This window comes from Neovison vison, chromosome 10, assembly GCF_020171115.1.
Source record: "Neovison vison isolate M4711 chromosome 10, ASM_NN_V1, whole genome shotgun sequence".
Lineage (NCBI taxonomy): Eukaryota > Metazoa > Chordata > Mammalia > Carnivora > Mustelidae > Neogale > Neogale vison.
In genome coordinates this window covers 4,139,660-4,159,972 of record NC_058100.1, presented here as the reverse complement: position 1 = coordinate 4,159,972, position 20,313 = coordinate 4,139,660, and the positions used below count along the sequence as shown (strand labels likewise).

The 20,313-nt window shown below is 43.1% G+C and overlaps 1 protein-coding gene across 1 annotated transcript; it reads left to right on the top strand.

Moving 5' to 3' along the window:
- Positions 1–17,637: 17,637 nt before the first annotated feature.
- On the top strand, positions 17,638–19,061 carry LOC122918056 (olfactory receptor 10J3). The gene has a single exon (XM_044266213.1). It carries the CDS (start codon positions 17,750–17,752, stop codon positions 18,818–18,820), a length of 1,071 nt encoding a protein of 356 aa, XP_044122148.1. The 5' UTR covers positions 17,638–17,749; the 3' UTR covers positions 18,821–19,061.
- Positions 19,062–20,313: the final 1,252 nt, after the last annotated feature.

The window sequence follows — 20,313 nt, the reverse complement described above, 5'->3', positions numbered from 1 at the left end:
AGGACCTGCAAGAATAACACGTCTACTCCCCTGTCCTTTACAGGAAAGGTCTACAGACTCCTGCTAAAGATGGCTGAGGGCATGGCTTACATTTTCACACTTCAACTTTCTTGACCCTCAGAATCGTAACGTTGCACAATAGAAGCCAACCACAAGGGAGTGTGTGTGTGTGTGTGTCTGTCTGTCTGTCTGTCTTCCATTTACTTAGTGTTCAAAAGAAGGCAGGGCTAGTAATATTTAGGGATAATCTGTTTCTTTATAAATGTGCAAGTGCTTTAACCTAAAATTGATGATCATGACTGTTTGGTGAGATTTGAAGCCTTTGAAAGCAACGTCTACGAGGCTTTAGATTTATAGTGATCTTCTGTTTCTTAGCCTGGGCAGAAGGTAGCTAGGTGTTTGTTTTGTTATTTTTCTTAAAATGCACATTTTTAAAGCTCTTTAATGCACACCCTATGTTACAAAAAACCATTAACATTATACATCAAGAAGAGCATTCATGCTACTATTAAATGGGAGAGATACCACAAAATAGTAAGGATCGTATGAACCCAATATGGTAAAGGAAGTAAAAATCTATATCCGTGTATTTATGAACATGTCTGTATACAAAAAAAGACTATGAATTTACAAATGGGGGTGCTTGGGTGGCTCAGTGAAGCCTCTGCCTTCAGCTCAGGTCATGATCTCAGGGTCCTGGAATCGAGTCCCATATCCGGCTCCCTGCTCAGCGGGGAGTCTGATCCTTTCTCTGCCTCTCCCTCCTCTCATGCTCTCTCTCTCTCAAATAAACAAATAAAAATCTTTTTTAAAAAAAGAATATATAAATGAATATATGGGACATTTGTAAACAGAAACTAACACAATATTTTAAAACTCTTTTGAGTAGCTTTTAATTGATGCATATGAAAATTATGTAATTCAATGGAACATAAATTACAAAACAGGATGTGAAAAATACAAAATTACCTAATTACACGAAAATGTGCATAGGAAAAAGCTGAAGGGAAATCATTGAAATGTTATTAGTACATGATTCTGCATGGTAAAATTATGGGTGGATTTTTGCTGTCTCCTGGATTTTCCAAAGTGTCCACAGTAAATATATATTATTTATGCAGTGGGTTGGAGGGTAGCTTCAGTTTCTTGTAAGTGTCCCTTGGAGTTGTTCTCCTCACCATTTTCCATGGAGGCGTCTCTCCCACCTTGGTTCTCTCAGCATCTCTCCTTCTTGCATGATAACACTTGTCACATTCGATTGAAATGATTTATTATCTGGCTTTTCAACTAGATAGTACCTTTTTGGATGACAGATCATACTTAGTTGTTTCTGTATCCCCAGAACTTAGCTCGATTTTTGGCATATGTCAAGCCTTTGATCACTGTGTCAACGGAACTGATAAGTGAAGGAAAACTCTGAAGGAAAAGCTTCTGAGCTGAAGGAAGAGCCCACGCCTGTGCCAGATTCATCCAGGCGTATGGACACGGACAGGTGGAGACAGAACCAAGTACTGAAGGATTTCCGAGCTGGAGGGAGTGAGAGGTGGAGGGCATGGACCTTCCCATCAAGGGCAATTCAGACACAGGGAGCTTGTGAATCACTCAAGCAAAAGACAGAAATGCGGCATCCATGCAGACAGGAAGGGATAGAGTCTGCAGGCTCATCAAGTGGCAGAGGTGAGAGACGCCCAAAGAAAAAAAAGACATGAAAGAACAATATTGGAAAACATGGCTGGATGAACTGAATGTTGGCAAACCATCATCATCCACGCAGACCATTCACCTTGGGCTAGTTCTCCAGTCCTCAATCAAACTTTTGGAGGATAGCCCTTTTCGTAAAAGATTATAGAAATTTATGGGAGCTTTCTTTTACATTTGACAGTTTCCTTTTTTCTTCAGTTTCCATTTCTACAATGTGGTAGAAATGTGGGGGAACCTAGTCCCAAAAAGGATAAAGGACTCCTGATAACACATTTAGTTTACGGCAAAGGGGTGGGGGCGGCTCTGCTTGCCCTGTACTGAGTCCTTTGGTCTTAAGAGACCTTAATCCTGGAGGGGAGCCTTTCTGCCCCTGCTGAGCTCCTGACAGTGTAACTGACACAAAGAAGCGGGTGATCCTTCTTTAGGAAGACATTAAGAAACAGAAGAAATCACTGTATCTTGTTCTGAGTTTTTGATGCCTCTGTAAAAGAACATGGGCTTGATACGTATGACCCAGGTTCCTTTTAGTTCCTAACATACCGACCAGTGTCTGGAAGGGAGGGCAAGGCTCAGAGGAATGGGCGTTCCCTTTCTTTTTTTTTTCTACTGCAAGTGCGGCTTCTCTTTCCCTAGAGTCTGCAGCTCCAGCCCAATTCACAATTCACATCCTCATGTCTGTCTCTCTCTCTCTTTCATACACACACACACACACACACACACACGGATTCTGCTATGTCTATTTTTCTGGAAGTAGTGATCTGGAGGTCCCTGTGTTACATTGCTAAATGAGAGCAGGGCAAAGAGCCTGACCTCGGATTAAGCATTAAGTAAAGGGAGTCAAAGCAGCATAAAGATTAAGAGACTGATAGAAAATTGTCTCAGGTCATTAGAAACGATAATGTAGAAACTAGCATTTGTTTAAAATATATACCAGTCTATTTTTTCTTTAGGAAGAGACCATGCACATGCAAGAGAGAGAAAAAGAGAAAGGGGGGGGGTGTTGGAGGGGCAGAGTGAATGCCCAGTGCAGATCTCCATGTGGGTTTCGATCTCACGACCCTGAGTTCATGACCCGAGCCAAAATCAAGAGTCTGAATTAACCAAATGAGCCATCCAGGGCCCCCCAAATACATGGCAGCTTATTAAGACAGGCTCCATAGTTGAAAGCTTAGTAATTAACCTACAAGGTAATAAAATACTCTGGTATTATATATGGAGGATGTGAGGCTCTGGAGGGCAAAAGACTCTCATCAGACTTGCATATGTAGAGATAGAGAAGACCAGGTGTGAAACACAAGTGTGCCTCCAAATCCCTACCCTTGCTTGGAATCCAGACCCTGCTGAATGGACGCCCAGACATGAGGGTCAGGTTATAGGGAAGGAGGCAACAGCTGTATGAAACTGCTTGACCCTCAGCCTCATTCATTGAAGACACAAGGGACATCAGTTGTAGATGACAGCTCTGGGATTAGCAAGGCTGTCTTATTTTCTCTCCTCTCTCTACGACTATGAATGGATTCCCCCATCATTTGCTTATGGACATGAGAATACTCAATGTCACGTTATAGGCACCAGGGCTCAATCAGCCAACAGGTGAGACACAGGGAAAGTGCGAAACCCTAATGTTCAAGAAAATTGTCAGAAAGCCAGAACAGGAAAAGGAAGAAGCTTAAAAAAATTAAAACTCAATTCTCTCTTGTGTGTGTTTTTTTTTTTTTTTTGTACTAACAACCACTTACTTCTTGCAAAGTTGTCAAAGGACATGAGAGAAATTCTTTTACTTGCAGATACATCTGGACTTTTTAAAAAAAGAACGCAGAATGGGAATCTTCACGAGGCCTGTGAGGGAGATATTGAACCCCAGGCCTAGGAGTGCAGCATTTCCTGATGGTCTAAAGGAAGCTCAGGTGTGGACCCACTCAAGGCCTGCAGGGCTGATTCGTATGGCTTTAGCAGATCCTCCAAGCCTCTTAAAACCCTGTTCACAGACTGATTACGAATCCGTCGGATGCAGGACTCGGGGGACTTCCCCTTGAGGACCATTCCAGGGCACAAGGGGCAGCAGAGAAAGAGCTTGAGGTTCTGTCCCAGGGGCCTGATTAGGATCTTGGGCAATTAGTAGAACAAAACTCTACCTTTGTTTACTGGTTCACAAGAAGTGTTTGCGTTGTAGAAACAAATAGGTTTTGTCAAAATCTAAGGAAACATGCAAAATAAAATACACGTGTATTATTCTATGTCTGAGGATCCTGCCTTAATTTATTGAAGTAACAAAAATTAATGCAAATCTACTTATGTTGCAGGCACTATGCTAAGTATTGGCAGTACAAGTATGCCAAGAACAGTCATGGTATTTGCTTTCATGGAGCTCATCAAGGAGGGAAGCCTGTAGATCTATCGCTTGCTAATCCATTGGGTATCTTTCTGCAGATTAGTAAAAGGAGCCTCTTCTGGGCAGATACAGCCTGTGTGTGCACCTCTTGGTGAGGAGACAATGCATTTTTGCAGCTAGGAAAAGAGCATCCATTCATATGGACAGAGGGAGCTCTATACCAAGGGTGTGTGACTTGTCAAGTGGACGGTGGGCTGCCATTATTTCACTCTCCACCTTAATTAGGCATCCTTGTGTAGTGTACAAGGTTCACACCAGGTGGGTTTCAAACATATAATCTTATCAGTAAATTATTACAAAACAAAAATAAACAGGTTTCATGGGAGCATCTAACAAAGGGGTCAAGTTTTGGTAGTCTAAATGAGCAATTCTCTGAGCAATGATTCTGAGCTGGGGTCTCTAGGTGAATGAGGGTCAACCAGGTGAAGTTAGGGGAGATAATTTAATACAGAAAAAAAAAACCATGAATGAGGGACTACATAGATTATTGATAGTGATTCACTCTAAGAACGGAAAAAAAGCCAAATTGTGCCAGAGAGCTTGAGGGAGAGATGAATTCAGAAGGCACTAGAGGATGTGAGCAGGGGGGTCTTGTAGCACTTGAAGCTTGTAGGATGATGTGGAGCCAGAAGAGCTTTTAAGGAGGCGAATAGCACACTCAGATGTGGATTTCAAAGTGTCTGGTGGAGAAGCAGAAAATGAACTGGAGAAGAGCAAGTCTGGAACCACGTGAGGAGGCAGCCGCAGTTGTCCCGTGCAAACATGGCGGGACTTGGGACCAGGTCCCGGGACCACCAGCTCGCTGGGACAAGTAAGACCACCTCATAACAGGCATCTGACGGTATGTGGTCAAGTAACCTGCCTTTTCCAGGACTCCGAGTGATTCAGGAGGTATTTCTCAGAACAACGTTTACCTAGAGAAAGAATGTATGGTTCCAAGGATATTGCACTGTGATCCTCCTCTCGGGGCCTGATAGAATCCCGATTTAATTCCTTATAATGGAGAATCACAATCTCTCACCCAATTCCCAGACTGGAGCCCGTTCACAGAATTCAGGTCAGGGCTCTGTTTGCAGGCCCTAAATAATTTTAAAATGTATTGATACTATTATATAGATTCTAAAATGTATTGCTACTAGTATAGATACAATTTATATTATAAATGTTACATGGCTATCATATTGTTACTATTATATAGACCTCTTTCATGTAGGTTACTATTACATAGTTTCCCTTCCGTTTCAGGCTTCAGAGCACCATAATCAGTTAGATACACCAAGGAGCTCTGTAAGCAAGGAGTTCCCGTTACTACGCTACCTCTTTCCATACCCGTACATAGTCTTTACGTCTGATAGATTTGTGATACCACTTGACCTTTGACTCATTGGACCCCATTCTACCCGTTGAAATCAGGGAAACGTCCACTGGTAATATCTCATGACTTCTACCACAGGCTGCAGGGACCAGACACTATTTGATTTTTGCTCTCAAGTCCATATTTTAGTTCAGCAACTGAGAGAACTGTAAGAGCTACTCCTATCTTCTTGGGAAGATACATTGCGTACAAAATCTCTAGCTAAGGGCACACATCAGTACATGCTGCCTGTCTGAACATTGTGTTTCTTTCTCCTCTAACATATGTAGAGTAAATCCCTGCACAGATTTCTCTAGTTCTCAATGTTATGAATCTAGAATCTATCACTAGTTATGGGTCAGGAGGCAGTGAGAGAACGTGAGGCAGACAGAACTTGTAGCACTGTTGGCAAGTTAGGCCAACAACTCTGTTCTGAAAAAAAGAAAAGAAAAGAAAACTGAATTATACGAGCAATGATTTAAGAGCACTGGAAATTAACCAAAGGCAGATAACACATTAAGAAACATTAATGTTCCAAACAGTGCTTGAGCTTTAGGTAAAAATGCAAGAGTATGTGCTATTTTTGCTTTGGGTTGTTCCCACCACTGTCCCCCACCCCACCCCTGCCACCCGTCTTTCAGCACAGAGGTAGGAACTATAGTCTTATCTGTTTGGGGTTGGCAGGAAAACCCAGCGGCGTGGGAGCCAGAAATCTCAGTCTATAATGTGCACTGGAGGTTGGGCAAAACCTGCAGCTTTTATGGCTTAATGCAGACTCATTTGGGGAGAAAAACCCACAGCTCTCCTACTCTGATATTGTGGTCTTGGTTCTGAGCAAGGAACAAATAAGCCATAAATTTAACTGAGAGATCCTGGAAATAAGAGAGTTACAGAAAGGCTGAATAAGTTCTACATCTCTAGCTTCAGAGGAACGATGGATGCCCAAGGGAGACCTGAGAACTGGCTGGAAATCTGAATGCATCCAGCATCCTGCCCATGGGGTAATCAGCAGAGGGTAAACAGTGTGGTTCTAGGTGTTTACATACAATCTCTGAGCAAAATCATTGGATAACCACTAAGCTATGTATTCACAGGGAAACCCCTGGGAAGCCTTGCTGCAAAGATAAATGTAATCGAGAAACGGAGCCGACATCCGCATCCATACACAGTAGTCTCTGCACTCGAGTTGAAAAGAATAACTGAAAATGGAAAAAAACAAGGATTGACATTTAAAAATATAAAATTTTCAGAGTTGCTATGATATACTCAGTTACCAACCAAATATCACAAGTTGTGTAAAGAAACAGAAAAATGTGACCCAAATTCAGCGGAAAAAGTAGTCAATAGAAGTAAGTTCTGAATGGGCCCATTACAGCAGAGTCGTGATGAGCAGATTTTATAAATACAGTCGAAGAATCAAAGGAAACTGTGTTCAAAAAATTATATATAGAGAATGGCAGTGATCACACAAGTAGGGAACCTCAAATAGAGGCCATAGAAAAGAAGGGAATGCCAGTTCTAGAGTTGAAAACTATAACTGAAATGCTAAGAGCAGTAGAAGTGAGATGGCAGAAGAAAGAAACAGGGAGCCCGAAAATCAATAATAGAAGCTATCTAGTCTTGAGGCGCCTGGGTGGTTCAGTTGGTTAAGCATCTGGCTTTTGGTTTCAGCTCAGGTCTTGATCTCAGGGTACTAGATTGAGCCCACACTGGGTGTGGAGACTACTTGAACAAAAAAAATGTTAAAAAAAAATCATCCAATCTGAAGAACAACAACAAAAGAATGAAAACAAAGTACTTTCACAGACCCACAGGACAAAGTAAACACTCCAACAAAGGTGTAATGGGATTCCCCGAAAATGAGGCAGAAAAAGGATTTCAATAAATAATGGTTGAAAACTTCCCAAACTTGATGAAAAACATTAATGGCTTCAAGAAACTCAACAAATCCCGAGTTGAGTAAATGCAGAGAGAGCCGTATATAAGACATCAAGCTGCAGAAAGCCAAATGCAGAGACAAAAATCTCGATAACCAAGGAACAGTGACTCACCACGTACAGAGAAGAAACTGGTGGATAGCTGATGGTCTAGCAGGGGAACACAACTGAGACCGGAGGGGGGTGCCGCAGCATTCAAATTGCCAAAAGAAAAACTTGAACAACAGCAGAAAAATCTATCTAGCAACAACATCCTTAAAAAATGAGGGGAAAATTAAAGTGTATCTAGAGAGACAAAGACTGAGAGACTTTTCTGTTAGCAGATCTACCATCCAAGACACACTAGAAGTTCTTTTGAGTGAAAGGACAGGACAGTTGACAAGAACTTGTTTCCATAGGACAGAGAGACGAAAACCAGAAACGCTACTTCGGTAACATAATAAGTCATCATATGTAGGTTTCACATCTGCCTTTTTATTTTCTTCCTGTAGTAATTTCTTTTTAAAGATACCATTACTTAAAAACAGTTATATTGTTATAATACTGTATGGATTTATTAGTAATTATATATAATTATATTTTATACATAATATAATTAATAATTATATTATTATTTATAATTGGGTTTATAAAAAATAAAGATGTTATATGACAATAATAGTGCAAAGGAGTAAGAGAGGGGGAAATGGAGCCATATTTCCATATTGTTGTATTTCATTGAAATCAACTCTGTGTTAACATGAACTACACTGTGATAATTTAAATATGCATAGAACAAACACTAAAAAAAATCTAGTTTTAAGATCAACAGAGGAATCAATATGGTACAATAAAAAAGTTGTTTAACAGAAAAGAAGGCAGTAAAAGCGGAACAGAGAAATGAAAAAGACATGAAAATCAGGAAACAACGAAAAAGGAGAAGCATTAATCCGTTCACAGCCTTAACTACATTAGAAGTGAATGCATGGAATCCTTAGGTCAAAAGGGAAAGATTGTCAGATTTGAACAGCAAGATATAGCTGGTCATCTGTTCATGGGACATAGCTTTAGAATCTGAGACACGTACATTGAAAGTAAAGGTTGTAAGTGGAAACGCCATGTGAACTAACCGTAGGAGACCAGGAATGGCTGTGTTAGTATCGGACAGAAGAGACTTTCAGACAAGGAATATTACAAGAGACAAAGAAATATATTTGTTTCTGATAAAAGAGTCAGTATGTTAGGGAGATACAAATCATAAATGTATATGCACCTGAGAACAGAGCCCCAAAATCCGTGAAGCAAAAAGAACAGACTTGGAAGGAGAAATAGTACAACAGGTACTGTTGGGGAGTTCAACAATTTGATTTTAGCAATTTATAGAACAAGCGGACAGAGAATCTGTAAGGATGAAGAGAACCTGAACAGTCCTGTCAGTCAACCTGACCTGACATTTATGGAATACTACACAAAGAAGGAGCAGAATACCTAGTCTTCTAGCATACATGTGGTACCCTCTCCAAGCTCCACCAAATCACAAAATCAGCCTCAGATTCTTAAAATGTGAGATCTTCTTATCTGATATTTACATAAAACAGTAACTTTCTTTCGATTAGTGTTTACGTGATATTTTCCCCATTCTTTTATATTTAATCTTTCTGTATGCTGATAATTAAGGTATGTCTGTTGTAAACAAAATTTTGTTTTCCTGTCCAGTGTGACAATTTTGTCTACTAATTGGATTATTATTATACATTTAATGAAATTTACATTTTATTATATATAGCGAAATTTATAACTCATAATTTTACATGTAATGAAATTTACATTTCATTATATACATGAAACTACTGACATCTTTGGGTTTAAATATACCATGTCAGGATTTGTTTCCTACTTTTCCCTATTTTTATGTACATTCCTATCTTTTTATCTTATTTTAGAATAGTCAGGTGTTTCTATTTTTTATTTATTTATATTTATTTTCATTTTTTATTATGTTATTCACCATGGATAGGACTGGGGGAGGTTATGCTAAGTGAAATAAGTCAATCAAGTGTTTTTATTATTCCTTTTCCTTTTATTTGTCACTTCTGTATCATTTTACTGGTTATTTTGGAGATTATATTTCAAGGACCAAGCAAAGATTTTGTGGAACATGTATTTGATTTATCCCCATTTTAATGTTATTGTATGGTTTAACTCTACAATATTTAGATATCCATAAGACATGAATTTTATGGATAATATTAAGCATCATGTTAATTGATAATTGCCCTGACACTTATCTTCTGTTATTTTAAAATTTATTTTGGTTGTTTTTCATTTGGTTTGCATCTGGGCTGGATTTTCCTTCTGTCTGAAGAACTCTGTATTTCTTTAGTGGAAGTCTGCTGATGAGGAAGTCCCTCATTTTTTTCCATTTCTGAAGGTGTTTTTGTTTTGCTTCTTTTTCCTCCATGAAGGGTATTTTCCTGGAGTGCAGACTTCTCATGTGGCATCCACTCCCTTTCAGCACTTTGAAGATGGCATCCCATTGACTTCATTTTCTCATTATTGCTATTAAGAAGCCAGTTCATAGTCTTACTGTTATTCCTTGAAAATAATGTTTTTTTTTCTTCTAGTTCCTTCTAAGGCTTTTTCTTTTAATCTTTATCTTCCAGCCATCTTACACAACATGTGTACACCCATTTTGTTGGGGTGGGGAGGTGTGTGTAGATTCTTACATGCAGTTCAGGGTGAATCTGTATGTGATGCTTTCCTCAGGTTTGGAAAGCTTGTGGCCATTCCTTCATCTCTTGCTTCTGACACGTTCTATCTTTCCTGTCCACTTGTGACTCCAGTGACACCCATGCTGGACCTTTCCTGGGGTTCTGTTTGGTTCTTTCCCTCTTTGATATACACTGCATGTTCCCCTTCTCTGTGCTCCAGCTTGGGTATCTTCTACTGACAGACTTCTCATTCACTGATTTTTATCTGTACTTTTTTTTTTTAAAGTGGGCTTTTTCAACTATTCTATTAAGTTCTTAGTTTCAGTTATTGTATTTTTAAATTTCGGATGTTTTCACTTTATTTAAAAAAAATATTTTCCAGTTCTCTGTGTGGTTCCACAATCTGTCACCTATTTTCTTCAACACAATAAAAATTAGTTTTCTATTGCTTCACAACACATCACGATTTTTTACATGTGACATACTTACATTTATTTTCTCATTATTTCTCAAATAGGCACGAATGAAATAACTTAAAACAATTCACGTGTATCATATCATGGTTCCCACAGGTCAGGTGTTCTGGTGATAGTTTGACTGCGTCCTCTGCTCAGTGTCTCACAAACTGGAATCAAAGTGTTAGCTGGGCCGCATTCCCTTCTGGACCTCGGTGTGCTTTTCCAACCTCACGTGGTTGTTGGCAGTTTGATTCCTTGTGGTTCTAGGATGGAGGCTGTGTTTTCTCACTGGCCGTCTGCTGAGTTTGCTGTCTTCCTCCAGGTGCCACATGACCTCCTGGAAGTCTTCCTAAAACTTGGCAGCTTACTTCTGTAGAGTCCGCAAGAGAGGGTCTCTTGCTCCTGTCTGCTAAGACAGATTTTTATAGGATGGAATGTGAGCAGGGGAGTGACATCCCTTCACCCGTGCTGTACTCAGTTGCAGAGGGGCAAGTCCCGGCTCTGCCCATGCTCAGGAGCAGAGGATTATCCGTGGATGTGACTGATGGTGGGTCGCCTTAGGACACGTCTCCCACAATCTATTTATCTCAGAGTTGTATCTATAACTTTAACACAGTGACTTTTTTATGAGTCTATTTCTGTTGAGTGGATTTTCCCCCTTCTTGATTCTTAGCCCTTTGGTCTTTTGTCCTGGTATGGTTAGTGCATTTTTATTGTATCCTGTACATTTTACACCAGAAGTCCTCAAACTTTTCCTGAAGGGGGCCAGATAGTAAATAATTCAGGATTTGTGGGCCAAATGTCTTTGTCGCATCTATTAAATGCTGCCATTGAATGGTAGCCCAGAAGCAGCCAGAGGGAGTACATAAGTACATGAGTGAGGCCATGGCTAAAAAAAGAAAAAAAAATACCTTTGATTATGGTGACTGAAATTTGAATTTCATACAATTTTCATGTGACAAAATAGTTTCCTTTAAAAACGTTTAAAAATCATTACAAAAATGTAAAGGCCATCATAAGACTATGATGAAAGACTATGAAAAAAGTCTTCTTTATGAGAAAAGTCTTCTCATAAGACTATGAGAAAACCAGTGGTGGGTTCCTGGCTCAGTGGTTTGCTTAGTGCTCCATGTGAAAAAGTTATAAAGCTAAGTTGAGTCTCTGCATTGTAGGATCTTCTGTTTTACTTCCTAGCAGATACTTAGACTAGGGGGAGAGCGCTCGGTAAGTAGGGGTTGAGTGAGATTGAAGCTGGTTTCAGTCTTTGTGAGGGTTCATTTCCACTCTACCCTCTCACCTAGAGGGTAGCCCTGAAGTCAGAGCCTCTGCTCATCTTGTTTCAGTGCTTTGATCAAAGCCCGTAAACAAGAAATTACAGTTCCTTGAAGAAGCTGCAAATCGTGGGTGTTAGGCTAACATTCCTACATGTGCTTTCTTCATGGAGTCTTGGCTCCTCAGTCATTCACGGATGCGGAAGCTATGCCACCTCTTAGAGTCATTCTAACATCACTGCAGAGACAGAAGAGCGAGAATTCGGTCCTTTTGATGGTCCGCGCGTGTGAAGAGGAGCCGGGGCGGGCGAACCCTGGAAAGCCTCACTCACTGCACTTCTCTTGTTTAACCTTGGAGTGTTTGTTGGTGAAACGGAGATAGTGATACTCAGTATGCGTCCACAGCATCATGTGACCGTGCATTACTCGGAACCGCACGAAGGACGCAGACGGAAGGCAGCATCGGGCGCGGCACCCCTGTCCTCACCGGTTCTCACCATCATCACTCTGTGACATCCTCCCTCACAGAAGGAGGAGGAGGAGGACCAGAGCAGAGACGCGTCCATCCAAATGCCAACCAGATTAGTGGCAGATGTGGCCACCGGACGTGGTAAACAAACAGTGGTCTGCTGCTTTTCCACCATCTCCATGCTGCCTCCCTGGCTCCGCGTCCCCGGCGGCACCACCACTGAGCACAATTTCAGTTACATTCCATCCAACCAACAGTTATGGAGAACTAAATCTGTGTCCAGACTTGTGCTAGTATTTCTCCGGAAGCCGGATTTCCAGCTTAAGGCATGGTTTCTCCTTTGTCAGCGCTGTGTCCTAGAGAAAGCTCCATAACATCTCTGTGTCTGTTTCCTCTTCCGAAGACGCACATGGTAATGCCACCCCATAGATTCATCGTTAGTCTTCAGTGAAGTAAACGTACACTGCATAGTTTAGTGCTAGCGGATAAGACGTGTGTATCAGAAATGCTAGCAATTACTTTGGGCAGTAACCGGTAAGTACCCCACGAGAGGAGGTGAATGAGAGTCTCCAACGGTGAGTTATAGGAATGTAAGATCAATGCAGTGAATATGAAGAAAGAGTTTAAAATGTGTGACAGCTGAGAGCCAACTTTCACCTAGCTCAAAGCTACATTTGTCTGGGCTGCGGGGAGTTAGACGGATGTGTTCTCCGGAAGGTGGCCTGGCCAGAGGCTTCCGAATGATGCGAGGTGTGAGGCGATCGGAGGAGAGCGGAGAGAGAGTGGTGAAGAGTAGAGTAAGTCACGGAAAGGGAGCTACAGCATAGAGGACACAGTCCGTGGTCTTGTACTGGTGCTGCGTGCCGACAGATGGTGGCTGCCCTCGAGGTGAGGGCACACAGCACACCGTTACGCAGCACCCCTGAAGCTAGTGTAGCGTCACGCGTGAACTGTACTTCAATTTTTTAAAAAAAGGTATAAAAGTGAGAAAGAGAAACACCATACGATTTCACGGATCTGTGGAATTTAAGAAAGAAAACCAACAAGCAAAGGGGGTAAAAAGAGAGAGGCTCACCGAGAAACAGACTCTTAACCATAGAGACAAACTGATGGTCGTGGGCGGGGCTGAAGCGGGGTGGGGAGGAAGGTGCGCACTTAGGACGAGCACCGGGTGTTGTAGGAAGTGTTGAATCACTGTGCTGTGCACCTGAAACTCATGCTAACACGGTGCGTTCACTCGCTGGGATTCAAATAAAACCTTTTTTAAAAGTTTCAAGTTCTTACAACAGAAGTCAGAGACTGGATTGCTGATGATACCCTGGGACTTTCAACTGGCTTGAAGCGGGCTCGCTGGAGGCTCAGCCCTCTGTGCACCCGGCCGCAGGGGTCCACGCTTACATCCTGCCTGACTGTCGCCGCTTCCCTTGCACCACATGTAAAGAGTCATTTCCATAAGGTCTTAAGCTTCTCTCCTTCGGCACCAGAGAAGTATGATACATACCTTAGCAGGACCATGGCCTGAACTAATACATTTTTTTTAAAAGATTTTATTTATTTATTTGACACTCAGAGACCACAAGTAGACAGAGAGGCAGGCAGAGAAAGAGGAGGAAGCAGGCTCCCCGCTGAGCAGAGTGCATGATGCGGGGCTCAATCCCAGGACCCTGGGATCATGACCTGAGCCAAAGGCAGAGGCTCTAACCCACTGAGCCACTCAGGCGCCCTCCGAACTAATACATTTTGAAATCAGCCTTTTCACCCCAGAGATTTCTCCTAAGAGCCAAGCCAACTCTCTCTCTCTCTCTCTCAAAACATTAATCCCAGGATTAGGAAATGAGCTTCCTGAGTAATGAGGTCTCTAGACACTGTGCTGTTTGGAGTGTGCCCTCCGCTATCGGTCACTTGGGAGGACTTGGTGCTGTTGTGGGGGAAGGAGACCCAGGAGTCTGGGACAAGCAATCTGCACCTTGTTAAGAAACCTCAAGCTGGAGTTACTGCTTTGTGACCCAAAGAGGAGCTTGTGTCAGAGGAGGCGGTGAGAGTCTAGAGGAATTTAATGGGACTTGCTCTGCCCCTCACTTGCAGGCTCAGGCGCTAGAAGATGGGGTGATGCATTGTTTCCTTCCTTTCTAGTTTCGTTTCGGTATCACAATCTGGGTGTTATCTCAAGATTAGCCAGTGAAGGAGGAGTTCTTATAAACCACAGTTTGGCTTAGTAAGATGTAGGCAACCCTCAGATAAGAAAACGTGTAGGTTTTTAGTAGGATAGCAATATTTTACAGTGATCTAAACTCAGGTAACTGATGGATTTTAAATAATTTCAGGAAAGGTATTGACAAAAACTGGGAAATGCTTTATAACTATTAGTTTAAAAAAAAAAAAAAAGTATCTGTGACGGCAGGCAGACTTCCCGCGTGGAGGCTGTGACTCTCAGAAGAGCGAGGAGGCAACTGCTGGTGAGTTTCACTTCCTTAAGGGCCGGGATGGAGCATGTCGACTGCCGCGGAGTCGTCCGGGCCAGCGATGGTCTGCAGAAGGGGGAGCAGGATCCCTGATACCGAGCCTTGTGATGTTTATCACGTTGGTTGTGTGTGTATGTGAGCTAATGGAGGGAGGAGGGACGTAAGACTTGAGGGACCTTCAACTGCATCCAAGCTCCGTGAGGGCAAGGACCGTTGCTTGGTTTCTTTGTGTTCCTGATACCAGTGCGGCACTCACGTTCATGATGTACTCAACTCAGTGAACCCCAGAAGAAGAGGTTTTGTTTGGATTTGAGGCAAAATTTTATTAGTCACAGTAGATGTAGAAAAAAAAAATCAGAGATCAATGAGATAAATAAGTTTTCTCTGGAGAAAAAAATGTGAGTAGTATATTCATCCAAGGTTGGGTCAGGGACAGGCTTTGTTTCACTTTTTTGGATCATTTATTTGAAAGGAAGAAATGGTAATAACCTCAATGCCGAAGATATGGTCTGAATTTTGAGGTTGCTGCCCGTCTGCACCCTCCCTCCCTTTTGGTCTCTCTCCTCCTTCATCTCCATTTCTTACACCCTGGATGAGTAAGTCTCCTTGTGCCCGTGTTTCTCATTTCCCCCGTCCCACTCTGTGTGCCTTTCCTGGTCCTTCTGCGGAGTCTACCCACATTACGATGCTGGGATAGAGTTGTTTCAGGTGCTGCTAATTTAGAGCCGACTAACGGTCTGGAGGAGGAAAGAAAAAGAAATATTCTAGGCTATAGGCATGAGTAAAATCTTTTGCCAGGAAAGTGAGTTTAAGTTACAAGAATAACCTGGATGAATTTCAATGTAAGTGCGCAAGGATAATGAAAACGGTGGTTTTGAGCGATGGGGTCCAAACTATCCATCACAACATGCGTACGCGATCTGGATGTCACTACAGATTTTTCCTAGATGTATCAACTGGATGGGCTACTGTGATCTAAGAAAATGTTGGGCATCTTTAAGAGTTGGACTAAAAGCAAAACTAAAAATCTTGTTCTACCAGACCCATAGCTCTGCTGGGATAGTTGTAGAACAATACACAGATCTGGCCAGTGCCCTTCAAGAAAGATTTTTAAAGCACATTAAAAAAAGTCCATATAAGCAATTGGAAGGGAAATGATGAAAATTATAAATCAAGGCTGGATGTGATCAAAGGTTTGTTTAAAAAATCCTTCGAGCCTGAGCTGAACTCCCCTCCCCATACCCACTGTTGTGTCAAACTCTTCAAATACCCTAACCCCTCTACTACTCACGGTGACTCCAAAGAGGGGTATTGCTACACTCAATTTACAAAGGATTTTAAATATCATGCTTCAAATTTCAGGAGACTACTGAAGGCAAGCTCCATCATCAGATTTTTAAAATTTTTATCTTAATTCCAGTGGAGCTAACGTACAGCGTTGCATGAATTCCAGGTGTGTGATATAGAGGATTCAGCCCTGCCGTACACTACTCCGGGCTCATCACCATAATTATACAGTTAATCTCCTTCGCCCGTTCACCCCTTCCCAAGCCACCTCCCTTCTGGTAACCATCCGTGTGTTCTCTATCATAAAGAGTCCAGTTTTGGAGTTTTCTCTTTCTTTTTCTTTGTTGTATTCGTTTCTGAAGTCCCATGTGTAAGTGAGATGGGATGCTATTTGTCCTTCTCTGACTGACTTCGCTGAGCATTTGACTCTCTGGTCCATCCATGTTCTTGCACATGGCAGGCTTCCCTCCTCCTTTGTGGATGAGTCATGTTCCATTGTGTGTCTATGCCACATCTTTATCCGTTCATCTACTGCTGGACCCTGGGGCTGCTGGCATAATTGGGCCATTGTAAATAATGCTGCAGTACACATAAGGGTGTGTACATCTTTTAGAGTTTGTGTTTTCATATTGTTCAGGTGAATCCCATTAGCAGATTTCTTTCTTTCTTTCTTTCTTTTTTTTAAAGAATGTTATGACCACCTTTAGGAGGCAGGCTTGGACTTGGACCTCCATCTGCAATGACAGAGCTTGACTGGGAGACCATTGCAGACCCTGCAGAGAATGATGGTGTGTGCTCAGAAGTTGGGTGTTGGTGGAAAGCACAGGGAGGAGGGGACAAAGATGACAGAATTTCAGGGTGTTTTCTGGATGGAAAAGGATGATTCTCAGCTATGTGGTTGGAGATGATGGTTAAACATGGTATGTTCTACCAGGAGTAGATACGGGTTGAAAGGGCAAGGCTAACCCTGCCACTGTAGTCTCCAATCCTGAGCTCACATGAGAGGAGTTCCTTTCTATTCCCATCTCAACTTGGAATGTGCAAAATTGAAGGAAAAAGTAGACCCGGTCTTCTCCAATTAGGTGAGTTTCTCTCTTTGCTCTCATGCTAGGAAAACCCATTCCCTACTTGAAGGGACATCCTTGGATTCGTTCCATCCTGTTTTCTGCTCGAATTCAAGGAGTTAAGCTGCGTACCTGCTGGGCCTTATCAAACCATTGTCCATGGCCCTGGAGGATACTTGGTGCGGGGTTTTCAGGAGGAACTTTTTGTTGAAATGCTCCCATTTCTAGTCTTTCATGATCACTGGGGATGTTTAGGTTCAGGGCTTAGGGAAGTGAAGCCTAGGACATAGGTAGGGTTCTGGGGGAGCAGAAATCCTGGCAGGCTGGGGCTGGAGCACTGGGTGGTGACAGTGCATTCTGACCAGTGTCGGAAGGCTGTCGGCCTCAGCTCTCTTCTGTCTTACACTTTACCTACTATTCCTCACCAGATCCTTCCCAGCTAATTCAAGAGCATTTGAGGAGAAACTACAGTGCTGAGCTTCTTCCTTGACCTGGACTCACCTCGCCAGTGTCTGGGTAATTGCTTCTACTCATCTTTCTTTTACTCTGTCTCTACTGTTCCTCCCAGATCTCTCTCTCTGCCATCAGTCTCAGGGTCCTGGGGTAATACTTCTGTAGAGCCGAAGAAGAGGGTGGGCAAAGGTGATGACAGCAGCAGATACTGATGACTCCTGAGGTCCGGGGCATTGCTCAGCTGATGGACACACTTTTTACTGAAGGCCTTGGGTTAGCCTACTCTCTTTTGTGGTTGGTTCATCACACCTGTCCTTTCCCCAGACCTAGACCTCTCTCAATGTCAATGCCAAACTCCAGTGCTGTGACCCAGTTCCTCTTGGAAGGGTTCTCCAGCTTTGGGTGGCATCATAGGCTTGTGTTCTTTGTTGTCTTTCTAACTCTGTACCTGCTGACTCTCTCTGGCAATGTTGTCATCGTGACTATTATTCGCCTGGACCGTCACCTCCACACCCCCATGTACTTCTTCCTGAGCATGCTGTCCCTCTCTGAGACCTGCTACACTGTGGCCATCATTCCCCGTATGCTTTCTGGACTCCTGAGCCCCCAGCAGCCCATTGCTGTCCAAGACTGTGCCACTCAGCTCTTCTTCTATCTCACCTTCGGCATCAACAACTGCTTCCTGCTCACGGCCATGGGCTACGACCGCTATGTGGCCATCTGCAACCCGCTACGGTACTCGGTCATCATGAGTAAAGAGGTCTGTGTCCAGTTAGCATCTGGATCACTGGGAATTGGTCTGGGCATGGCCATTATCCAGGTAACATCTGTGTTTGGTCTGCCCTTCTGTGACGCCTTTGTCATTTCTCACTTCTTCTGTGACGTGAGGCCCCTGCTGAAGCTGGCCTGCACGGACACCACTGTCAACGAGATCATCAACTTTGTTGTCAGCGTCTGTGTCCTGGTTCTACCCATGGGGCTGGTCTTCATCTCCTACGTCCTCATCATCTCCACCATCCTTAAGATCGCCTCAGCCGAGGGCCGGAAGAAGGCTTTCGCCACCTGCGCCTCCCACCTCACGGTGGTCATCGTCCACTATGGCTGCGCCTCCATCATCTACCTCAAGCCCAAGTCCCAGAGTTCCCTGGGGCAGGACAGACTCATCTCTGTGACCTACACGGTCATCACCCCCCTGTTGAACCCTGTCGTGTACAGCCTGAGGAACAAGGAGGTCAAGGATGCTCTGCACAGAGCTGTGGGGCAGAGGCCCCTTTCCTCGTAGCAAGACAAGATTGTTGAAAGCCTTTCACTTGATTTTGTAAATGTATGTTGATTTTAATGCTGTTTCAATAATGCTTTTAAGCATGAGATCAAGAAGAACAGACTAAAGTAAGGGGAACCAAAACTGTGGGCTTCTGTTTGGGTTTGTCACGGTTTCCTATGCCCTTCTTCAGAGAGGATAAAAAGTGGCCTGGCACAGAGAGATAGATAGTTTGGGCACCTGCATGGCTCAGTCTGCTAAGCATCTGCCTTCAACTCAGGTCATGATTCCAGAGTCCTGGGATTGAGTCCCACGTCCAGCTCTGCACTCAGCGGGAGTCTGCCTGACCCTCTCCCTTTACCCCTCGCCCCTCCCCCCACTCATTCTCTCTGTCTCTTTGACAAATAAATAAATGAATAAAAAATGGCTTGGCAAATGCTCAAGACTAGAGGGGAAAGGTTTACCTGCCTATGTCACGCCCACCTGTGTCCTATCACACATGAGTGCACACAGCTACACAGCTCCATCAAGACATAAAATCAGCCGCGTCCAGAAAGCCCATGAACAAAGTATTTGGAAGCCACCTCCGAAAGACTTTCACTGTTGTTGGTGGGAATGTAGGAGTAGTTTGTGCAAACTTTTTAACAAGCGAGGAGACTATGTGTATTCTTTTCTGTGGACATTGAGGACTTTCTCGTAATCTGCTTTTGCTAACGCTGATATCTCAGAACAGCCTGAGCAATCTTCAGGAGGCTGAAGTGGTGGAGGTAATTCCGAGTGGTGGAAGGGCCCTACCTGGCCATTCCTGGGAATGCGGGATGCAAATGTGGGGAAGCAAAAAGTCATCAGCTCCCGAGAGCACCGAAGCGGGTTGTCCACAGCCGGAAGTTGGCTAGGTGAGAAAACACCAGATGTAAAGGAGGGCATGTTGAAAAGTTCAACACCTTCCATGTTTCCAACCCAGGAGTAAGAAGCACAGAGGTTGGAAGGAGCCAAGAAAAGCATAGTTCTTTCACAGGGTAGAGCTAAACTGTTTGATAGGGCGTTAGAAGTGTAAGCAAATTAACTACAACTCCTGAAAACACTTATTAATGAGCAGAAGTCTGAAGCTTGACTTAAATAAAAAACTTTCTGGTAAGCTCCTAAGCCTGCAGAGGTTAATCCACTGAAGTTTCTTCTGAGATATCCCCAACTTAAAAACGGACTTTAAAACGGCATTCCTGTCTGAGCGTCACAGAAGGTGAACACGTGTGCTCTGGTAGGTCCTTTTCCCCTCATCTTCGGCTCCATTCTGGCCTCTGCACTGAGGAATGAGCATACGTACTCTGAGTTCCAGACACAGCTCCCATGTCCCCGCAACTCAGTTGACCCCACGGGGTGACCCTGCAGAGGCAAGATAGCACTTGTGAGAGTGTCCTGAGGTCTGCCATTTGCAGGGGATGGGACAAGGTAGTGGAAATTAACAAATTCTCTAAATCTAGTTAATATGTCTGACTTTCCAAAAACATTAGCAT